The sequence below is a fragment of the Centroberyx affinis genome, unplaced genomic scaffold, assembly GCF_046629955.1.
Source record: "Centroberyx affinis isolate AG114_WGS23_722 - 3 ecotype Tasmania unplaced genomic scaffold, CSIRO-AGI_Caff_v1 ptg001676l_1, whole genome shotgun sequence".
NCBI classification, from domain to species: domain Eukaryota; kingdom Metazoa; phylum Chordata; class Actinopteri; order Beryciformes; family Berycidae; genus Centroberyx; species Centroberyx affinis.
The window spans coordinates 1-16,381 of NW_027280096.1; the positions used below are offsets into that span (position 1 = coordinate 1).

Consider the following 16,381-nt stretch of genomic DNA (forward strand, 5'->3'; position numbering starts at 1 on the left):
CACACACACACACACACAACGTGGTAGGCCTACTTACTCGACTGACGAAACATTTTTGTTCAGCGAAATCAACATGTCAACATGTTTGGGTGAAACGCGAGACCTCAGTCTGTTAACAATAAGTCCAGCAACTGAAAAAACTCTCTCAGCTGGCACAGATGTTGCAGGCACACAGAGACAGTGACTTGCAAGCCGACATATTTTTGGAAAGCATCGCGTTTTCCCGCACCACCACACAAGTAGATCTTCATTAGGTGGGATACAGGTTTACAACCTTATTTTCCTTTTCTAGATCAAAATACTGCCAAACCGTGCTGGTTTTACGAGATGTCATGTCTGTCCGGTCCCACTTTCCACCTTTACATCCAGGCGTAACCGCCTGCTGGGGCTGCAGCCCCGGCTAGTGGCAGGTGGCTCCGTAACATCTTAGACGCAACAGCTAATCGGCGTTGTACATTATTAATTATTAGTTTAACCGACTAGTATTTCTGGTGCCGATTAGCGAGGGTAGAAACGTTTAAACGACTAGTCGACTAATCGCGCACATCCCTAGTAAATAATAATGATTTCTACATTTTGTTTATTTTCAATACTTGTTAAATCTAATCAGTATATATTGTTATTATACTTAATTATTATTAAAATTATCATTCGTTTTCAACAAACACTTTCCAGACTTGTCCAACTTCCAAACTTCCCAAGACCTGGAAACATCTGCATACTTTAGCCTTAACTGCACCGCCATGATCTGTGTGTGTGTGTGTGTGTGTGTGTGTGCGTGTGTGTGTGTGTGTGTGTGTGTGTGTGTGTGTGTGTGTGTGTGTGTGTGTGTGTGTGTGGTGTGTGTGTGTGTGTGTGTGTGTGTGTGTGTGTGTGTGTGTGTGTGTGTGTGCGCACTCACCGAATGTCCTCCACCAAACTGGGCAGGCAGCCTCCTGCCATGCATCTTTGGTCTGTTAGCAGTGGGATGAGAGAGCTTCTCTGAGGTAGATGACAGCTCATCAAAACTCATCAGATCTACAGAAGATGAGAGAGAAAAAGATGAGAGAGAAAGAGGGGAGAAGAAGGAGAGAGAGAGAGAGAGAGAGAGAGAGAGAGAGAGAGAGAGAGAGAGAGAGAGAGAGAGAATAAAAGAGAGAAGGATATCCAAGTTGAATGAAGGAACAGAGGAAGAAATTAAACACAAGTGGACCTCACACCTCAAATTACAAAAACTGTGAAGGAGGAGAGGCAAGACAAAAACAAAACTGTACTTTAAAACTACTGTTATGTGGTCTTGATACATTTTTGGGAATCAGAACATATTAACTCAAACTGTGGTCCAGGGACCTCGAGGAGTCCTTGAGAGGGTTTGGGGGATACCCCCAGCAAAATAATGATTAGTGTCTCTATTATTTCATTCACTAGGAGTTTGCACAATGAGGGGGCGTCCTGGTGGCTGAGCGGTCTAAGGTGTGTATTGTGTAGCTGCAACGTCCTGGGACAGGACATTTGTCGCATGTCATCCCTCCTCTCTCTCCCAATCTTTCCCGTCTCTCTCTCTCTCTCTACTTTGAACTATCTAATTAAGGAAAAAAAATTTATCTTCGCACCTATGGGAAAAAATCCTCTCAAAAGGGAACATTTGAAACCATAGAACATCTGGCCTCTTCTCTTCAATGAATAACAAGGAAAAAAACAAAGCTATAGACCTACAGTATTATGAGTGCTGTACAACAAAAAGACTGATTTAGGAAAGCAGTCCCACCTCTTCAGCTGTGCCTTCATATCTTTCAAAGGAACTGTTAACGTGTGTGTATGTGTGCACAACAAACCAAAACAGAAGCAAGAATCCCCCTTTTTTTATTTTTTTTATGTATTATGTAATACTGAAGCACTGTGTATACTGTTATTTACTGTTGTGTAACAGCACTTTGCACCTAGACAGCGAGAAGCTGCAGTGAATTACAACACAACACATAGCTTGTGATTGCAGGAAAGATCGAGTTTTAGCAGCTCTTTATCACTTTTAAATGGCGTCTGTCGCAAACATGGAAGTCTCCAGTGAAACACCATTAGGCCAGTTCGACCTCTTTATCTCTTCATCTGTCTTTTCGCTGTGACTTTCATCTCTCCTTTTCTGTTCCCCTGGCCTCTGTCCATCACTCTCTTTGCTTTTCCACCCCCACAATATCCATCTGTAAATTATCAATCAATTATCATCCCTCTTTTTCACTCTCTTCACAACCCTCCCTTCCTCCTGCCCTTTTCGATTGCACTTCTGTCTGCCACCCGTTGTTAGATTGTCTGAGTCTGTTACTATTTTTAAATCACGTCTCAAAACACATTTTACGGTTTGACTTTTAACTGATTCTACTCTTTCTGTCTGTTTTTATTTTCTCTGTAAAGCACTTTGTAAGCGCTGTTTATTGAAAAGCATTGCATTTTTACATTTTGCATGTTCCAGCACTAGAGGCCATCGTCTATCTCTTTTCATGACCTAGCTCCTTGGCTTCCCAGAGCACCTTTTTTTGACACCAGCAACTTCATTTTTTATGGACAGTGCAGCGCTCTTTGTGTCTTCTTTTCTACCATTATGTAATGTTGACCTAGGGGGATGAAGCAACAGAACAAAAATAATTATCTAGAATGATTGACTTGAAATTAATTTAAGAGGGATACTTATCAATGTGTGTTGTCATGAAGTTTGTAAAATGTCCACGCTCACCCTGACCACCTACCTCCCAACACATTTTTGTTGTTTTTGAACTGTTTGAAACTTTGCCAAAATTTTTCTTGTCTTGCCTTGTTTCACACCAGTGAAAAAAAATAACATTTCAACTTCTGGGGATTGTTTTCCTAGCGTTTGTTTCCAACAGTAAAACATTTTAAAAGCATGCCATGCCATTTCAAAGAATGAAAATTGCCTACCGATAAATTCTGGTCGAAATGGGTCTCTTATGTGCGGCCCTTACGGTCAGATTTTGTGGAAGTGACAAATGAATAATCTGTTTTTGTTGTTTTATTTGTATTAACAAAACTCATCATTGGTTTTTCTGGTCTCCTACCTCCCTCTTTTGTCTCTCCCCATATTTGATTTGTCGAAACCTCTCCCAACTCTATATAGACACATCTACCTTTTTTAGAAACTTACAGCTGTTGTAATAAATAAAAAAAATTAGAAGGATTTTGGGAAGGAAAGAGGAAAATTGTACATGTGCATAATGAGAAAATTCAACTGCATAAAACCTCTGCTTATCAATATCTCTACTGTACTGATGTATGTCTCTTTTATTTTAAATCCCTGTTATCCCTAAAGAAAAAAAAAAGAAAAAAAAAAGAAAATAGCCTACCGAGTTGCCTCATAATGAACGGATTTCACGCTTGTTTGAGATCTTATTATCTCAAACCATAAGCGTCCATTGATTCTACAAGGAAGCTGTCAGGCTACACATTATTGTCATTTCTTAAGCACATTTCACCCATGATAATTTCCTTCTGTAGTGGCAAAACAACAACACACACCGGGGACCAAATGACGACACACCGCCAGGGGAAACACATTTTTAGGCGGCAGAAATTTTGTCACAACAACAGTCTGTTAATGATGTTGTCTCTAGCTGCTCTGCTGTCACCTGGCTGTTACTAATGTCAGCAATAAGGCTGTGGCGATTGATATGTCACGTGAATATTATGGATTTTGGGAACACTTTGGTAATGTTTGTAAAATCTGTAAACAGACCTTAATTTTGACTTTTGGTGGATTAAGAAAAAAGCTTACAACATGCACAAGCCAAACTATTAAGCATTCTATGTGTTATCAAGTTTTATAAGTAGGACTGCACAATTATTCGTAGTGCAATTTTTGTTTCAACAGTAAATAATTTGTAATTGTACAATAATGACATACCGACAAAAAGAAAACATTTAATTTAATCTAGGATGTCCTCTGTAGTTGAAAATAATCGACATGTTGATATTAGATGCCAAAAGTACCGTAAAATTATTTTGTTCCTCAATTCATTCATTAATAATTGTGATTTATAACTGTGGTCACAAAATTTAGCAAAATAACATGGATTATCATTTTACCCAGAATCCCTCAGCCCTATTATTAAGTAAATTCAGGATTTTGAGTGTAGACATGGTGGTTTGAAGCAGGCTGTACATACCCATATCCGGGGCCTTCTCCCCCCAGTCCCCAGACAGCGTTTTGGGTTTGGTGGGTAACAACGGCTCAAAGTCGGACTTTGGTCGCAAGGAAGGCAACTCTCCATTGTGCCTGCAGTAGAGAAGGAAAAATGGGAGTGAACGGGAAAGGAGGCAGACATTTATGAATGGTATCTCAATATATTGTGGTTCTATGATAAAATATTATCCGCTTCCAGATGGAAAAACCACAAGAAACAGCCGCTTTGTGCAGTGCAAAGACCACAGCTCATTACTGATGAATAAAAAGAGCTGAATACTTTTCTCTCCTCTTAATTCATAGTATTCCCATGAGGTCTCATGCATTTTCTTCCAATATGGTGCTTTACCACATACACACAGCTCATTACTCACTGTGGCTGTCATTTGATTATAATCACCTGTTAATTCATTACAATCACCTGTTATGGCTGTGTGGTGATGTAACAGAATACTATGAATAGCGTGTCATTTATGGAGACCATTGTCGTTTTAGTGCATAGCTTGATTCACCTTCCTTTACGAGTGGCCATTACCATAAATACACAACAGATAGCACTTATCCTGGTGCTGTATAGAAAGAAAATAATTGAGGTTTTGTTATTTTGGAACATCAGTGGTGTGCAGATGAAAACAGACGGATGGCAGGACTATACGGTAATGTGCAATGGAGAAATGTACCGATGGATAGATAGACTGACAGACTGCATGGATGAACGGACAGGTGGTTCCTCTCTATTCAGACTCAAATCGCTGAATAGATGAAGCGAAGGATTGAGAGATGAACAGACAGAGAGACACTGGGACAGACTTACTTGGCGAGGTTTGGCGAGGGAGCGAGAGGCTTGTCGGGCCTCTTCGGTGGGATGCTTCCCGCTCTGCTCTTCCCAGGAGGCGGGACAGGCTTCTTGGGCGGGACCACCGGGGCTGCAGGCTTGGATGGTTTGTGATCTGGCATGGATTTGTCAACTGGAGCAGACAAAAGAGAGAGAGAGAGGTGAGGAAAGAGACAGAAAGAGGGCAGATATGGAGACAGAAAGGAGGGGTGAAGAGAAGAAAAGAAAGAAAATTGGGGGCAAAGATGAAGAAAAAGAAGGGGGAGAGAGAAAAACAGAGAGAGGGAAAGAAAAAGAAAGAGTTGGAGGAGGGGAGATGGACAAAAAGAGTAAGTGAAAGAGAAAGTTGAAAGAAAGAGAAAGAAATGGCAGAGAGGAGAGAAAGAAAGCAAGGACAGAAAATACCATATTAGGCAAATCTAAGGACATTACATTGCTGGAATGTATAGATGCTTTTCACCTATTTTTTCGATGTGTGTGTCTTTCCGTTGATCTTGATTCTCAGTAAGCCATTTTAAAGTGACACAAGTTCTTATCCAATCCATTACCAAACCATCTTGACTCACACACAGTCTCTAGCTGTGCGTTCAGACTGTGAGCAACACGATCAAGATGTCACCGAAAGTCCATTCATTTCCTATAGAGATGAGTGACCATGGAAACTCGTCCAGTGTGTTGATGGTTAATACGTTTGTTGGTCACAGCTGAACTTTTCACGGTTATCATCAGTCAACAGCTAATCCGATTTGCATGCTTCCTTCTTTCCCTACTGATGTGATTTTGTTCTATGAACAATAGTTGTGCTAGATGGGTGAGCTTCCCAGTTGTCAACTTTTTTTTTTTTTAAACTGCAGGAATAAACATCTCAACCTCCGAATGGTTGTAGCCATCATTGAGGTTGCTAAGACATTTTATTGAGTTTTTTTGTTTATTTTCGATTAATGCTTCCTAATTAGTGTTTGCAAGCAATGTTAACTTGATAACACAATATAACATTATGAAAGGCAATATCAGAGCAGCAAAAATACTAGATTTGCTTGTTCAAACTTTGTAGCACAAGCCCACTACACAGATGCAATGGGAGCCTCTCGTACCGCCAACAATCAATCAGAATAGAGCAACCCATCAATCAATTTGCTCACAGTGCAAACGCCCTGTAGCTGGATAATTTCTCTGGACATAAGGATTATGTTAATCTACAGAGAATTTATTCATGATAAAATACATCAATGTGTTTTAGTCGCACTTGTGCAACTTCCTGTATATACAAAACACAGAACTGGGCTTAAAATGCACTGAAGCTAATTAGACCTTTTTCCACATCAAAGCAACAGTGTGATATATTCATCCCTGCTAATCTGCTGCTCCCTTCACACTGTACATAAATAAGCCCCGTGGGACACAGAGAAAAGGTCAACATGCCCCTCAGGACTTCCTAAGACAGGGTTGGAGAGAAGGAAGGAAACAAGGAAACAAGAATGGGGCGGAAATAAGATGAAAAAACATAAAAGAGAACAGACAGTAGAATAAAGATAAAAAGAGAAAGGGAGAGAGACGGCGAGAGGGGTGGAGACAACTAACTGGATTTATCAACACTAACTGCTAATGTGAAGATTTTCACACAAAAAGATGTGGGTGGGTGTGAGAGAGAGAGAGAGAAAGAGATGGAGAAAGAGTGTGTGTGGACACATGCATCTGTGCTCTGCGGCTGTGTGCAGCACCTCACACTGAATCAGTACTGGTTTAGTGTGTTGGAAAAGGTCAATCCTGAGATATGCAAGAAACCTCAACGGTGGAGATGACTTTTTTCTGCTTTATTTTTCCAATGGGGGAAAAAAAGAGTTACGTAAGCCTGTACTTAAATGAGACTGTCACTATTCATCACTGGTGACGAGTGAGAGTCACTCGAAGAATCCAGAAAAAAAAATCACACATCGGCCTGACTTAGCCAACAAATCAAAAATTATTTTGATGGTTTTAGTACAGAACCCCATTATTGACTAAAACTCTCCTTGTTAGACCCATTCCATATGAATCTTGATGCGTGGTTAGAGAATCAATAAATCGTTGAGCAGGGAAACGATTTAATACGACTGCATTAATTTTTGATTTATCTGTTATACTGATCAATGTATGATTTAATTTAGTTTACTTGTTATGGTGTCCTTATTTTGACTTTGGTTGGGGACTCTTGGTGATAAAAAAAAAAACAAAAAAAAAATCACATTATCCAGTTATGAAACAGAAAATTGTTTCATATTGCTCTGGAGTTTGTTCAACATAAATTAACTTCTTGATGTCCCCGGCATTTTATATTCTTTAAGCAATGGGAAAAATTTAACCCACTGCTAAAAAATTATAACACAACCAAACCAAAAAGAAGACAGAAAACAAGAAAACAAGGTATTTAGTCCTCATAGTATAAACCATCCAAGCAGAGACACTGTGGAAGTGACAGTGCTTCTGTAAATTAGAAAGAATAAAGATGATATACGAATAAAATGGTTGACATTGCATTGTAATGTTTGGTTTGCTGTAAACTCAAATGTATCACTCACCAAGTGTATGTGTGTATGAAAAGGCTGAGAATAATTATCATGAGAAAACAGACACATGCAAACATTATATATGATTACATATTAATGTTTTTGCACATCATATTCTCATAGGTTTATCTTAATTATTTCTGTTATTGTTTTATTGGATATAAATCACTTTATAATACTGCTTTAAAAAGTTCTATACAGCCTAACTCAAGCTTCTTATTTATTTCATCGCACAAGACGTCAACTCTCACACACATAAGTAGGTCAGAGAAGCTTGCAACGTGCATCAGATGAGGCACATACACACACATTGCACACACAATGCACAGGCAAGTATTTACAGACCCATACACACACACACACACACACACACACACACACACACACACCTCACTGACAACTCTGCAGCGATGGTGCAACCCTGCACTTACCACAGATGAAATGACAGAGCTTGCCTGAATGTTTGATGTGATTACATACTGAAATAAATTGCCTCTTACATCTGTGTAATCACAGAACAGCCACCACAGAAGTGACTTGTTTGTTAAATAAGAGTGAAGGAGAGGGAAAAGAAGTTGTGTGTGTGTGTGTGTACACTTTGTGCTTCTGTGTGAGCGAGAACAAGAGCGAAAGACAACGAACAGAACAGAAACACAAAGATAAACGTTGGCCTTATGCACCTTTTTTTTTATTCTGACCATTGTGCAAACTCCATCTCAGCAGAAGATGCTTTCCTATGCTTTCTCTCAGAATGCCATTCATCGAGCACTTAGCAACCTTTTCAGGTATTTCACCCACACTGAGTAGAATCACCAAATTATCGTCTAAACTTACTTTTGCAGGCAGGTTGACTCAAGCCCAACCACAGGAGAAGTCTGGTGATTGGTTATTATTACCTCGGGACCCCAAGAATTTTATCCCATCAATTATTACCCTGGTAATAATTCCATCTGAAAGTACCTACTGTATTTTGAGTTAACTTTTATGTCTATTAATCCCCCCCAGATTGACAAGCAGTGTTTCACATTATTACTGACATCTCAATTACAAGGGCCATATACTTTCAAACAGGGAAGTGATGTTGTGTAACACAGTCACACAGGCATGGCCCTGGATTACTTATCACTGTCCCCCAGTCGGTTATTTTACCATGCGGATGGTTGACTCACTGAATTTACCGATGTGCATGAGAAAAATCAAGTAACTGACCTCAACTAGAAATACCAATACCAGAGACGGCTTAAGGGACTCAATCTTATTCGCAGAAACAGTCTAGGGGATTTACAGGGAGGGAATGAAATAGGAATAAAATGCCTTGCTCATGGACAGATCAACCTTGGTTGTTGAGTGAGAGGTTCTAGTTCACTTTTCCTTCCCTAGCCTTTGAACGTGAATTTAAACCAGCAACCTTCCAATCATAAGCTTGCTTTCCTTCAACTATTAGGCCGTAGCCTGCAGTGGCGGACGGAGTGGATTTGAATGTCTAGAGAGATACTTTCCCACTTTTCTAAGCATCTGGTGCTGGAGATGAAAAGGAGTTTCAGAAGATGGATGGAGAATATGGGCTGTTATTTTGTTTCTTTCCCCCAGAAAATCTTACACAGACACCCACCTTTCTCAGTGGTGCTGAGCAATAATACAAAATTTAATTTTCAAAGAAGGGCCGCGCACAAACACCGTTTCAACCTGAAGTTTTGTTCTTGTGAAGCAGTGATAATCAATTAATTTGGGTTCTCTGTACTCTAATCTTAAATTGGGACAACAGTATACCCCCCAGAATTCACATTAAAGGGTTTCTGCTCTCAAAGAAGCATACCCAAAGTCATTGACTATGCAAAAATAATTAGTTTATTGGCAAAAAGCAAGAACACAAATGTTTCAGCATTCAAGCTAACAGCAGTGGCACTTGAATGTGAATCTAACTTTGAAAGTGATTTTGGGATGGGATCAGAGAGCAAAGGCAGCAAGGATGAAAAAATGGAGAGGAAGATAAGGAGGGAGGGGGAAAGTAGAGAAGGAATTGATAGGATTGATAGAAATGAATGAGGGAATGAGGAAAAGGGGCAGTAAGGGATGGAGAGAAGGACTGAGGGAGGGAGGGATGAAGTAAAGGAAAAGAGATGGACCCCACTGAGCAAGCTAAGACTCTAGCTAGACATCTAATAAACTTTCACTTTTCAACCCCATTTAAACTTAATTTAGCCTAGACGGCTATGGGCCATTTAGACGTGTTTTAAACGTCTAATCAATGTAAAATTGCTCAGTGGGACGCTAGAAAGATGGAGAAAGCGAGGAGCAAAGAAAGAGCGGTAACCTGGAAAGAGTGGGGGGGAAAGCAAAGAGGAAAGCTAGAAAGAAGGTGAGGAAATGGGACGATGAGATGACACAGGGAGCATAGAGTTGGAAAGGAGAGGGCTTTTTTTGGGGGGGGGGTGGTGAGAGAGATGGAGATGGACAGTCCTACCTTTGTCCTCAGACCTGGTGTGCTGAGGTTTCTTGTCGGCACTGGGAACCTCTGGCTTGAGAGCTGAGAAACGAAACATGGTCCACAGTAAGTCTGAGGGGTTACTAGACACGTCTCTGTCTGACCTCACTGATTCAAGTATGAACAGTCTATAAGTAGGAACACACACACACACACACACACACACACACACACACACACCTCTATTTCGCACTGACAGACAGACATATACATAGACAGGAAGACAAACATACACACAGGCATAAACACACACACAAACACACACTCTGACACGCACACACCACACGGCAACACAAAATAGTGGGCGGAAGATGTGAAGGCGAATCTGTGTAGTGCGCTACTTCCTCTGCAGACATGAAAAAAAAAAAAGTGCTAAATCTTTGCAGAATTTTGCAAACTGTGGATGTTGGCAGCTCTTAGCCAACAGCAAACAAACACTGAACCACCGTCAAAAGAAACAATGCAGCTTTTGAGTTTTTGCAGGTCTGGTCAAATTATAAAGACGAGAACAGAGAACTTTATCAGGATCCACCATGAGTATCTGTAACAGTGTTTTCCTTGGCATTTTCCAACAAGAAGAAAATAAACAAAAGAAGACATCTGAACACAAACAGACAGGAGCATAAGCAAGGACAAGCACAAAGCTGGAGCAGGGGCATTAGTATGGACATATTCACTGAAAAATATACCAGTGTCTGAATTAGTGTCCGTGAAATAGATTGATAACGCAATGGTAAAAAAATAGCTAAATACTTGATATTTTGGTGCAATTCATATATGGTTTGCAGGCAGGGTTTGAAAGAACAGGTACAGCTTCGGTATGGTTCCACGGTATTTGTGGTTCCACGGTACATTTGTGGTTTTGCAAGCTTCAGCTCGCTGACTAAAAACCGATTTCAAAACACGTTGTAAAAGTACACATATCAGCCATAATCCATCGCAGACGGGGTTGTGAATTGTAATCAAAAAGTTCTACCTTTTGGGTGATAAGATATCTCTTTCAAATGGTATAAATGTATACAAGAGGATTGCGAGATTGGAGAGTTGAACTTGTAGTTGGCGTGTGACAATCCATATATAGATATGATTTGTAGAAAGTGATTTTCTGCTGTAAGCCAGGAGGAAGTTTGCACAGGAACAGGAGTGAAGTGTCTGCCGTCTGACTGACCTGAATTTGCCTCGATGCCATGGCAACAGCAAATAACAAATCACGTCTACATAGTTTGCTGCAGCATAAATTCATTCAAGAATAAGTGTGATCTCATTAGAAAACAGGACATATGAAACAGGCATTCAGTGAAAATTAGTGAGCCTTATAAATGCTTTCCTGGTGAACTCAGAACCCGGGTTTAATAAAGAAGCTGGAACGTATATATGCCTGTATTTTGGAATTATAAAGAAATCTATTCCTTCTGGGAGAAAATACACTGGGCTGCTCGAGAAATTCTTTTGGTCAACTTTGAAATGTCCCCTGCTTTGTACGTCCTTAACGCTTCTGTTAGTTCTGTCTTCAACTCTGAGAAAGAAACTGTATTTGTCACTATTGCATGAAGAACAAGAAATGTATTTTGTCTCAATGGGTTTCAAATACTAGTCCAGGTCTTAAGATGTGGATCCAGCAAATCACAGAGTTTCTGCCCTTGGAAAAAAAAACGTATGATCGCCTCTGTAAAAGTGATGCATTCTCTCTGATATGGTCTCCCCTGATAAAGTTTACTGAGAGAAGACAACCACCTCCGCTTTAAGGGTAAACGATGGACCCACTAATGCCCTTTGACTTCCATTTGATGAGACACATGTTAACTGTTCTCTCTAAACTCTATTAAGAATTCCAGATACATATCTGTACATAAGAGGTCTGCTGTGGTCTTTTTTTTTTCGTATGTTAATGTGACGGGCCTATATGTTTGTCTGGAAAGGTTTTCTTCTTTTCTTTTTTTTTTCTTCTTTCTTGTTTTTTTTTTTTTTTTGTCGCACATGTTAATTCTTCTGAGAAAAAAAAATATACATTACAAAAAAGAACCCGGGTCTTTCATTACAAGACTCATCAACTGGTCCACTATTCTCACACTTCCCTCTGAGGTGACTGTGTTTAATGAGGTGGAGTGGAGATACTGTGTGTGTGTGTGTGCGTGTGTGTGAGGGTGTCAGGGGGTTATGAGACTTCCTTACCTATGCTTTTTGATGGTGGTGGCGGCTTCTTCGGTCTCTGAGAGGGAGAGAGAGAGAGACAAATTAGGTCAGGCTGACATTAAAGTGGACGATGACTCATTGAGATGCATTGACATTCATTAACTCAAATGCCAAAACACCATCATAGTGGCAAGGAGAGTTTTCACAAGCCAAGGAAAATCTAATAAAATACGTCCAGGCTGGAATTCACAAACCTGTTCTTGTGGTAGGAGTACTGCGAGGGGAAATAAGTTAATTAGCCTCTTGTAGGAAAACAACTATCTAAACCCAGCAGCATAGCATAGTGGCTTCAGTAGCATAGTGGTTTCCAACTAGTAACTAGGAACTAGCATCGTTCCCTCCATCCTTCCCATCTACCCGCCTACTTTACAATTCTTACGAAATGATTTTAAGTGCATCATAGTTTTATTCCATGAATGACTGAAGTGAGTGAAACTACGTCGACTTTAAAAACTCCACCTTTCTGCACTTTTCTTATTCTATTTTTTTTTTTTAACCTTCTCTTTGTTCTGCTGCTGTACTGTACGTTGCTGCTGTGAAACCCGAATTTCCCCTAGGGGATCAATAAAGTGCATCTTATCTTATCTCAGAAGCACCGAAAAACTGAGCTTTCAACTTCAAACCTCAGTTGCGTTCCCTTTCATTGTATAAATGCTTGTAAATGGAAAGTAACAGAACCTGGCACACTGTCACACATACCAACTGCCACCAGAGGTGCACTCATAATCCTATACGGTACTGTCATATATTGATTGGTTCATTATATTCCTCAGTGAAGCTGCGTTGACTGTAGCAGCGCGGAAGCTAAGAAACGAGATTTGGCCGATTCCCCTTTAAAGCAAACAAGGGGACTGACTCAGGCTGTATTATGTGATTCTGGGAAAAGGTGCTTCTGCACTGGCATACAGACAAACCCTTGTTTACCACACTGTAAGGACACCAATCAATGGAGATGAAGCAGACTATTGACTTTGGTATTCTCTTTCTTTTTGTTATTCTCTCTCCTGCACACATAGTTGGGTGTTTTGTTGCAATTTGGGGTGTGTCAATTGGCTCACAGCATAAGACTGGTGATTTTCCGTACTATTTTCTAGGTGAACCGTTGTCAGGTGTAATCGACCTTACTCATGTTTGAAGTGCTCCCACAAGTGCATTAGCTTTATGGCAAAGCTTGTATATCGTGTGGCTTTTAGCGCTTTTCCTTCTCCATCTGGACTAGTGTGCAAGTAGTTTCTGAAAATGCTACTTTTTCACATCATCATCATCATCATCATCGTAATCCCTTTCCATGGCAAATGGAGTCAGAGAACCTGCATCTTGAACAATCAGCAGTGATGGGGTGACAACCAACCACAACCATAAAATATGCAAGCCATTTACAATCCAATCACATTATGTAAACATACCGTCTGTGAATACACGCTGATCAAAATACACTTTGGTGCCTACATGGACAGTTGAATGTCATCCTGCCACAGGGGCAATTTTCTGTTTTGTGCACTCACACAATCACACCCACACAAAAAAACACTTTCAATTATTTCTTATCGAATGTGGAAAAATGTATACAGACAGTGCTCACTATTCTCAGCTTAGCTATAAGTACCACTGCTTCAATACCTGATTTTTATAACCATTAAATAGCATAACACATAATTCAATGGCAATGAAATTACAGTTCGCTTATCATTTTGAATGTGCAACTACACATAATGGTTGTGCTATCTACCAAATTGGGCAAATAACCACCGATTAAATGAGAATTGGTCTCATCTCTGTCTTGGACATCTTTCAGGAAGAGAGAGACAAGGAGAAAGACAGAGGGAAAGCCAAGCAATCTGTGGGAACTTGAGTGTGTGTGCGTGCGTGCGTGCGTGCATGTGTACGTGTGTGTGTGTGTGTGTGTGTGTGTGTGTGTGTGTGTGTATACACGTGAGGGAGAAGAAAGTAAATTATTGATGGCTGCAGTATTCTGAGCATGTCAGCTCCTTCCCCTCTCCTCTCCTCTCCTCCCACTCCTTCTGTCTCTGAACATTTGACCAGTGTTTATCAACCTGCCTGCCACATGAGTTCAGCTCATCTTGTTCCTACAGGGCAAAAAGAGACACAGCGGTTGTTTGTTGGCATAATGAGGTGAGCCAGTGGTAATCAGCGGCTCACGCCTGAGCCCAAGCTTCAGACCTTAAGGCTTTCCCGCCGCTCACACTACGGGCTTCTTGCTTATTTTTACCTCCTGGACTTTTTCTGAGCTACGGGAGGCTTGGGGCACATTTTAGGGGATGGACGGGATTTAATAGTAAGAATCATCTGCTAAGCTGTGCATTAAAACAAACATTCAAAGTACAGTGTCTTTGCCTTTGCTCTTAATACATGTTTTAGTGTAGGTGAGATTAAGAGCAAAGTATTCAATGACAACTTCTTTTCACTTCAAAGTGCTTGTGTAAGTTGATGGAGGCTTGCATTAGAGGCTCAAAGCAACAGTTTCACGTTAAAAAAGAAATGCGCCATTTGGCTAATTACCGTTGAATTCCTAAATTCCAGTAGCCTGTATCACTGCACTCACTGTGTGTGTGTGTGTGTGTGTGTGTGTGTGTGTGTGTGTGTGTGTGTGTGTGTGTGTGTGTGTGTGTGCTGTCTACAGTCAACGGAAGGTCAGGACTGAGCACAGGAGGTAGTGTGTGCTATACTCTAAGTGGGCATATAAGAGGAGGAGTGGGCATATAACCAGAAGGTCTCCCAGATCAGCTGGGAGAGGGACATAAATGAGTAAACCTCTCTCAATAAATACTGCCAAGGTGCCCTTAAAGTCCCCATGAAATGAACTCCCATTACTTTTACTTCCTGGAAAACAGAGCATCTTTAATGTTGACCTCATGCTGCACCAGTAGGCGTAAATTTCTACCCAATAAAACCAACAGACTCTTTAACAATCCCACCCCTCCCGTCGAATAAATCTGCCTTTCTCTCCCTGACTGATATTCCATTGGTTTAGACTTTTGAATGATTCCTGGATGCATCAAATCCAGGAAGAAAATATGGCATTTCATGGGGTCTTTAAGAAAGGCACTAAACCCCGTAAATGCCCAAATACTCCAGTGCAGCTGCTCAGTGAGCAACAGTAGAAGGCTGCTGTATCTCCTAGCTGCTACGATCCTCTCCTGACAGCTGATATGTGGTGGCACTCTGCTGCAAATGAGCTCACACTTCCATTTCCAAATTTCATACTTTTTCCAGACATTAATTTCTTTGACACAACTTGAATATACCGATTGGTGTTCAATATGATGTGTGCTGAGAGTGGCAGGGCAATATGAGGGTCAACTAGGCCATAATTCTCCACAACAAAAATCATAATATGTGAAATATAAGTGGGTATTTTCCATTCTTTCCCACACTATTTGTGCAATTCTCAAAACCTTGAAATTATGAAATTCATTTACTACACTATCCAGACAGGTGGGAACACTGTGAGCTGTCCTGTATCGGTCAACAACATTCTGGTTCTTGAGGAGTTGACTTGGGTAAGCTATCCTTCATCAGTCTAACTGCTTTTAAAGTGTGTTATCAGCATGCTGTGGAGCGAATACATTGTAATTCTGACACATCAGTAGCACAGATGACTTACCTCTTCTGAATCCTGCTTGGGAGATGATTTCACCGACCCTCTTGACGTGGGAGCCTGTAACATGAAAGGATACATAATATATTTATAATGTAGCATTTGGGAGAAACATCTCACCTTCTTTACTAATGAGAGACCTCAAAAGCCTTTTTTTACGCTCCTCACACGCACATGGAGGGAAGAAGGGGTTGGGAACTAATCAAACTCAGTCTTAATATAAATCAGACCCAGATCACTTACACTGTCAGCTCGCCACACTGCTTATATGACCTGGAAACCCATTACAAAGCTGAAGCAATGATCATCAAAGACTCCCAGATAGAATACTTATTGATTGAAGCTCTTTAACCAAAAAGGGACATGGCTGACTATCAAGAAGCCTTATTACCGACATGGAAAGGCTTCACAATAGATCAAATAGGGTTGTTGCATTTGTAATATAGAAAATTTAAGCAATGCTTATTAGCCCATAGTAATAATTGGGTGAATTCCTCGAAGGTGTGCCATATGTCTGGAACATACATGAAACATA

At 40.5% G+C, this 16,381-nt stretch overlaps 1 protein-coding gene across 1 annotated transcript in view; it reads right to left on the reverse strand.

The window, feature by feature from the left end:
• Positions 1 to 885: 885 nt before the first annotated feature.
• The window catches only part of cd2ap (CD2-associated protein), a gene marked incomplete at its 3' end in the record, with an annotated part of 55,639 nt that continues 40,143 nt past the window's right edge, over positions 886 to 16,381 (reverse strand). Inside the window, exons 10-15 of the mRNA XM_071528439.1 lie at positions 15,853 to 15,906; positions 12,207 to 12,243; positions 10,014 to 10,076; positions 4,983 to 5,136; positions 4,152 to 4,261; positions 886 to 1,017 (exon numbers count right to left, since the gene is read on the reverse strand). Coding sequence (XP_071384540.1) covers positions 886 to 1,017; positions 4,152 to 4,261; positions 4,983 to 5,136; positions 10,014 to 10,076; positions 12,207 to 12,243; positions 15,853 to 15,906 — 550 coding nt within the window. The remainder of the gene's footprint in view (positions 1,018 to 4,151; positions 4,262 to 4,982; positions 5,137 to 10,013; positions 10,077 to 12,206; positions 12,244 to 15,852; positions 15,907 to 16,381) is intronic.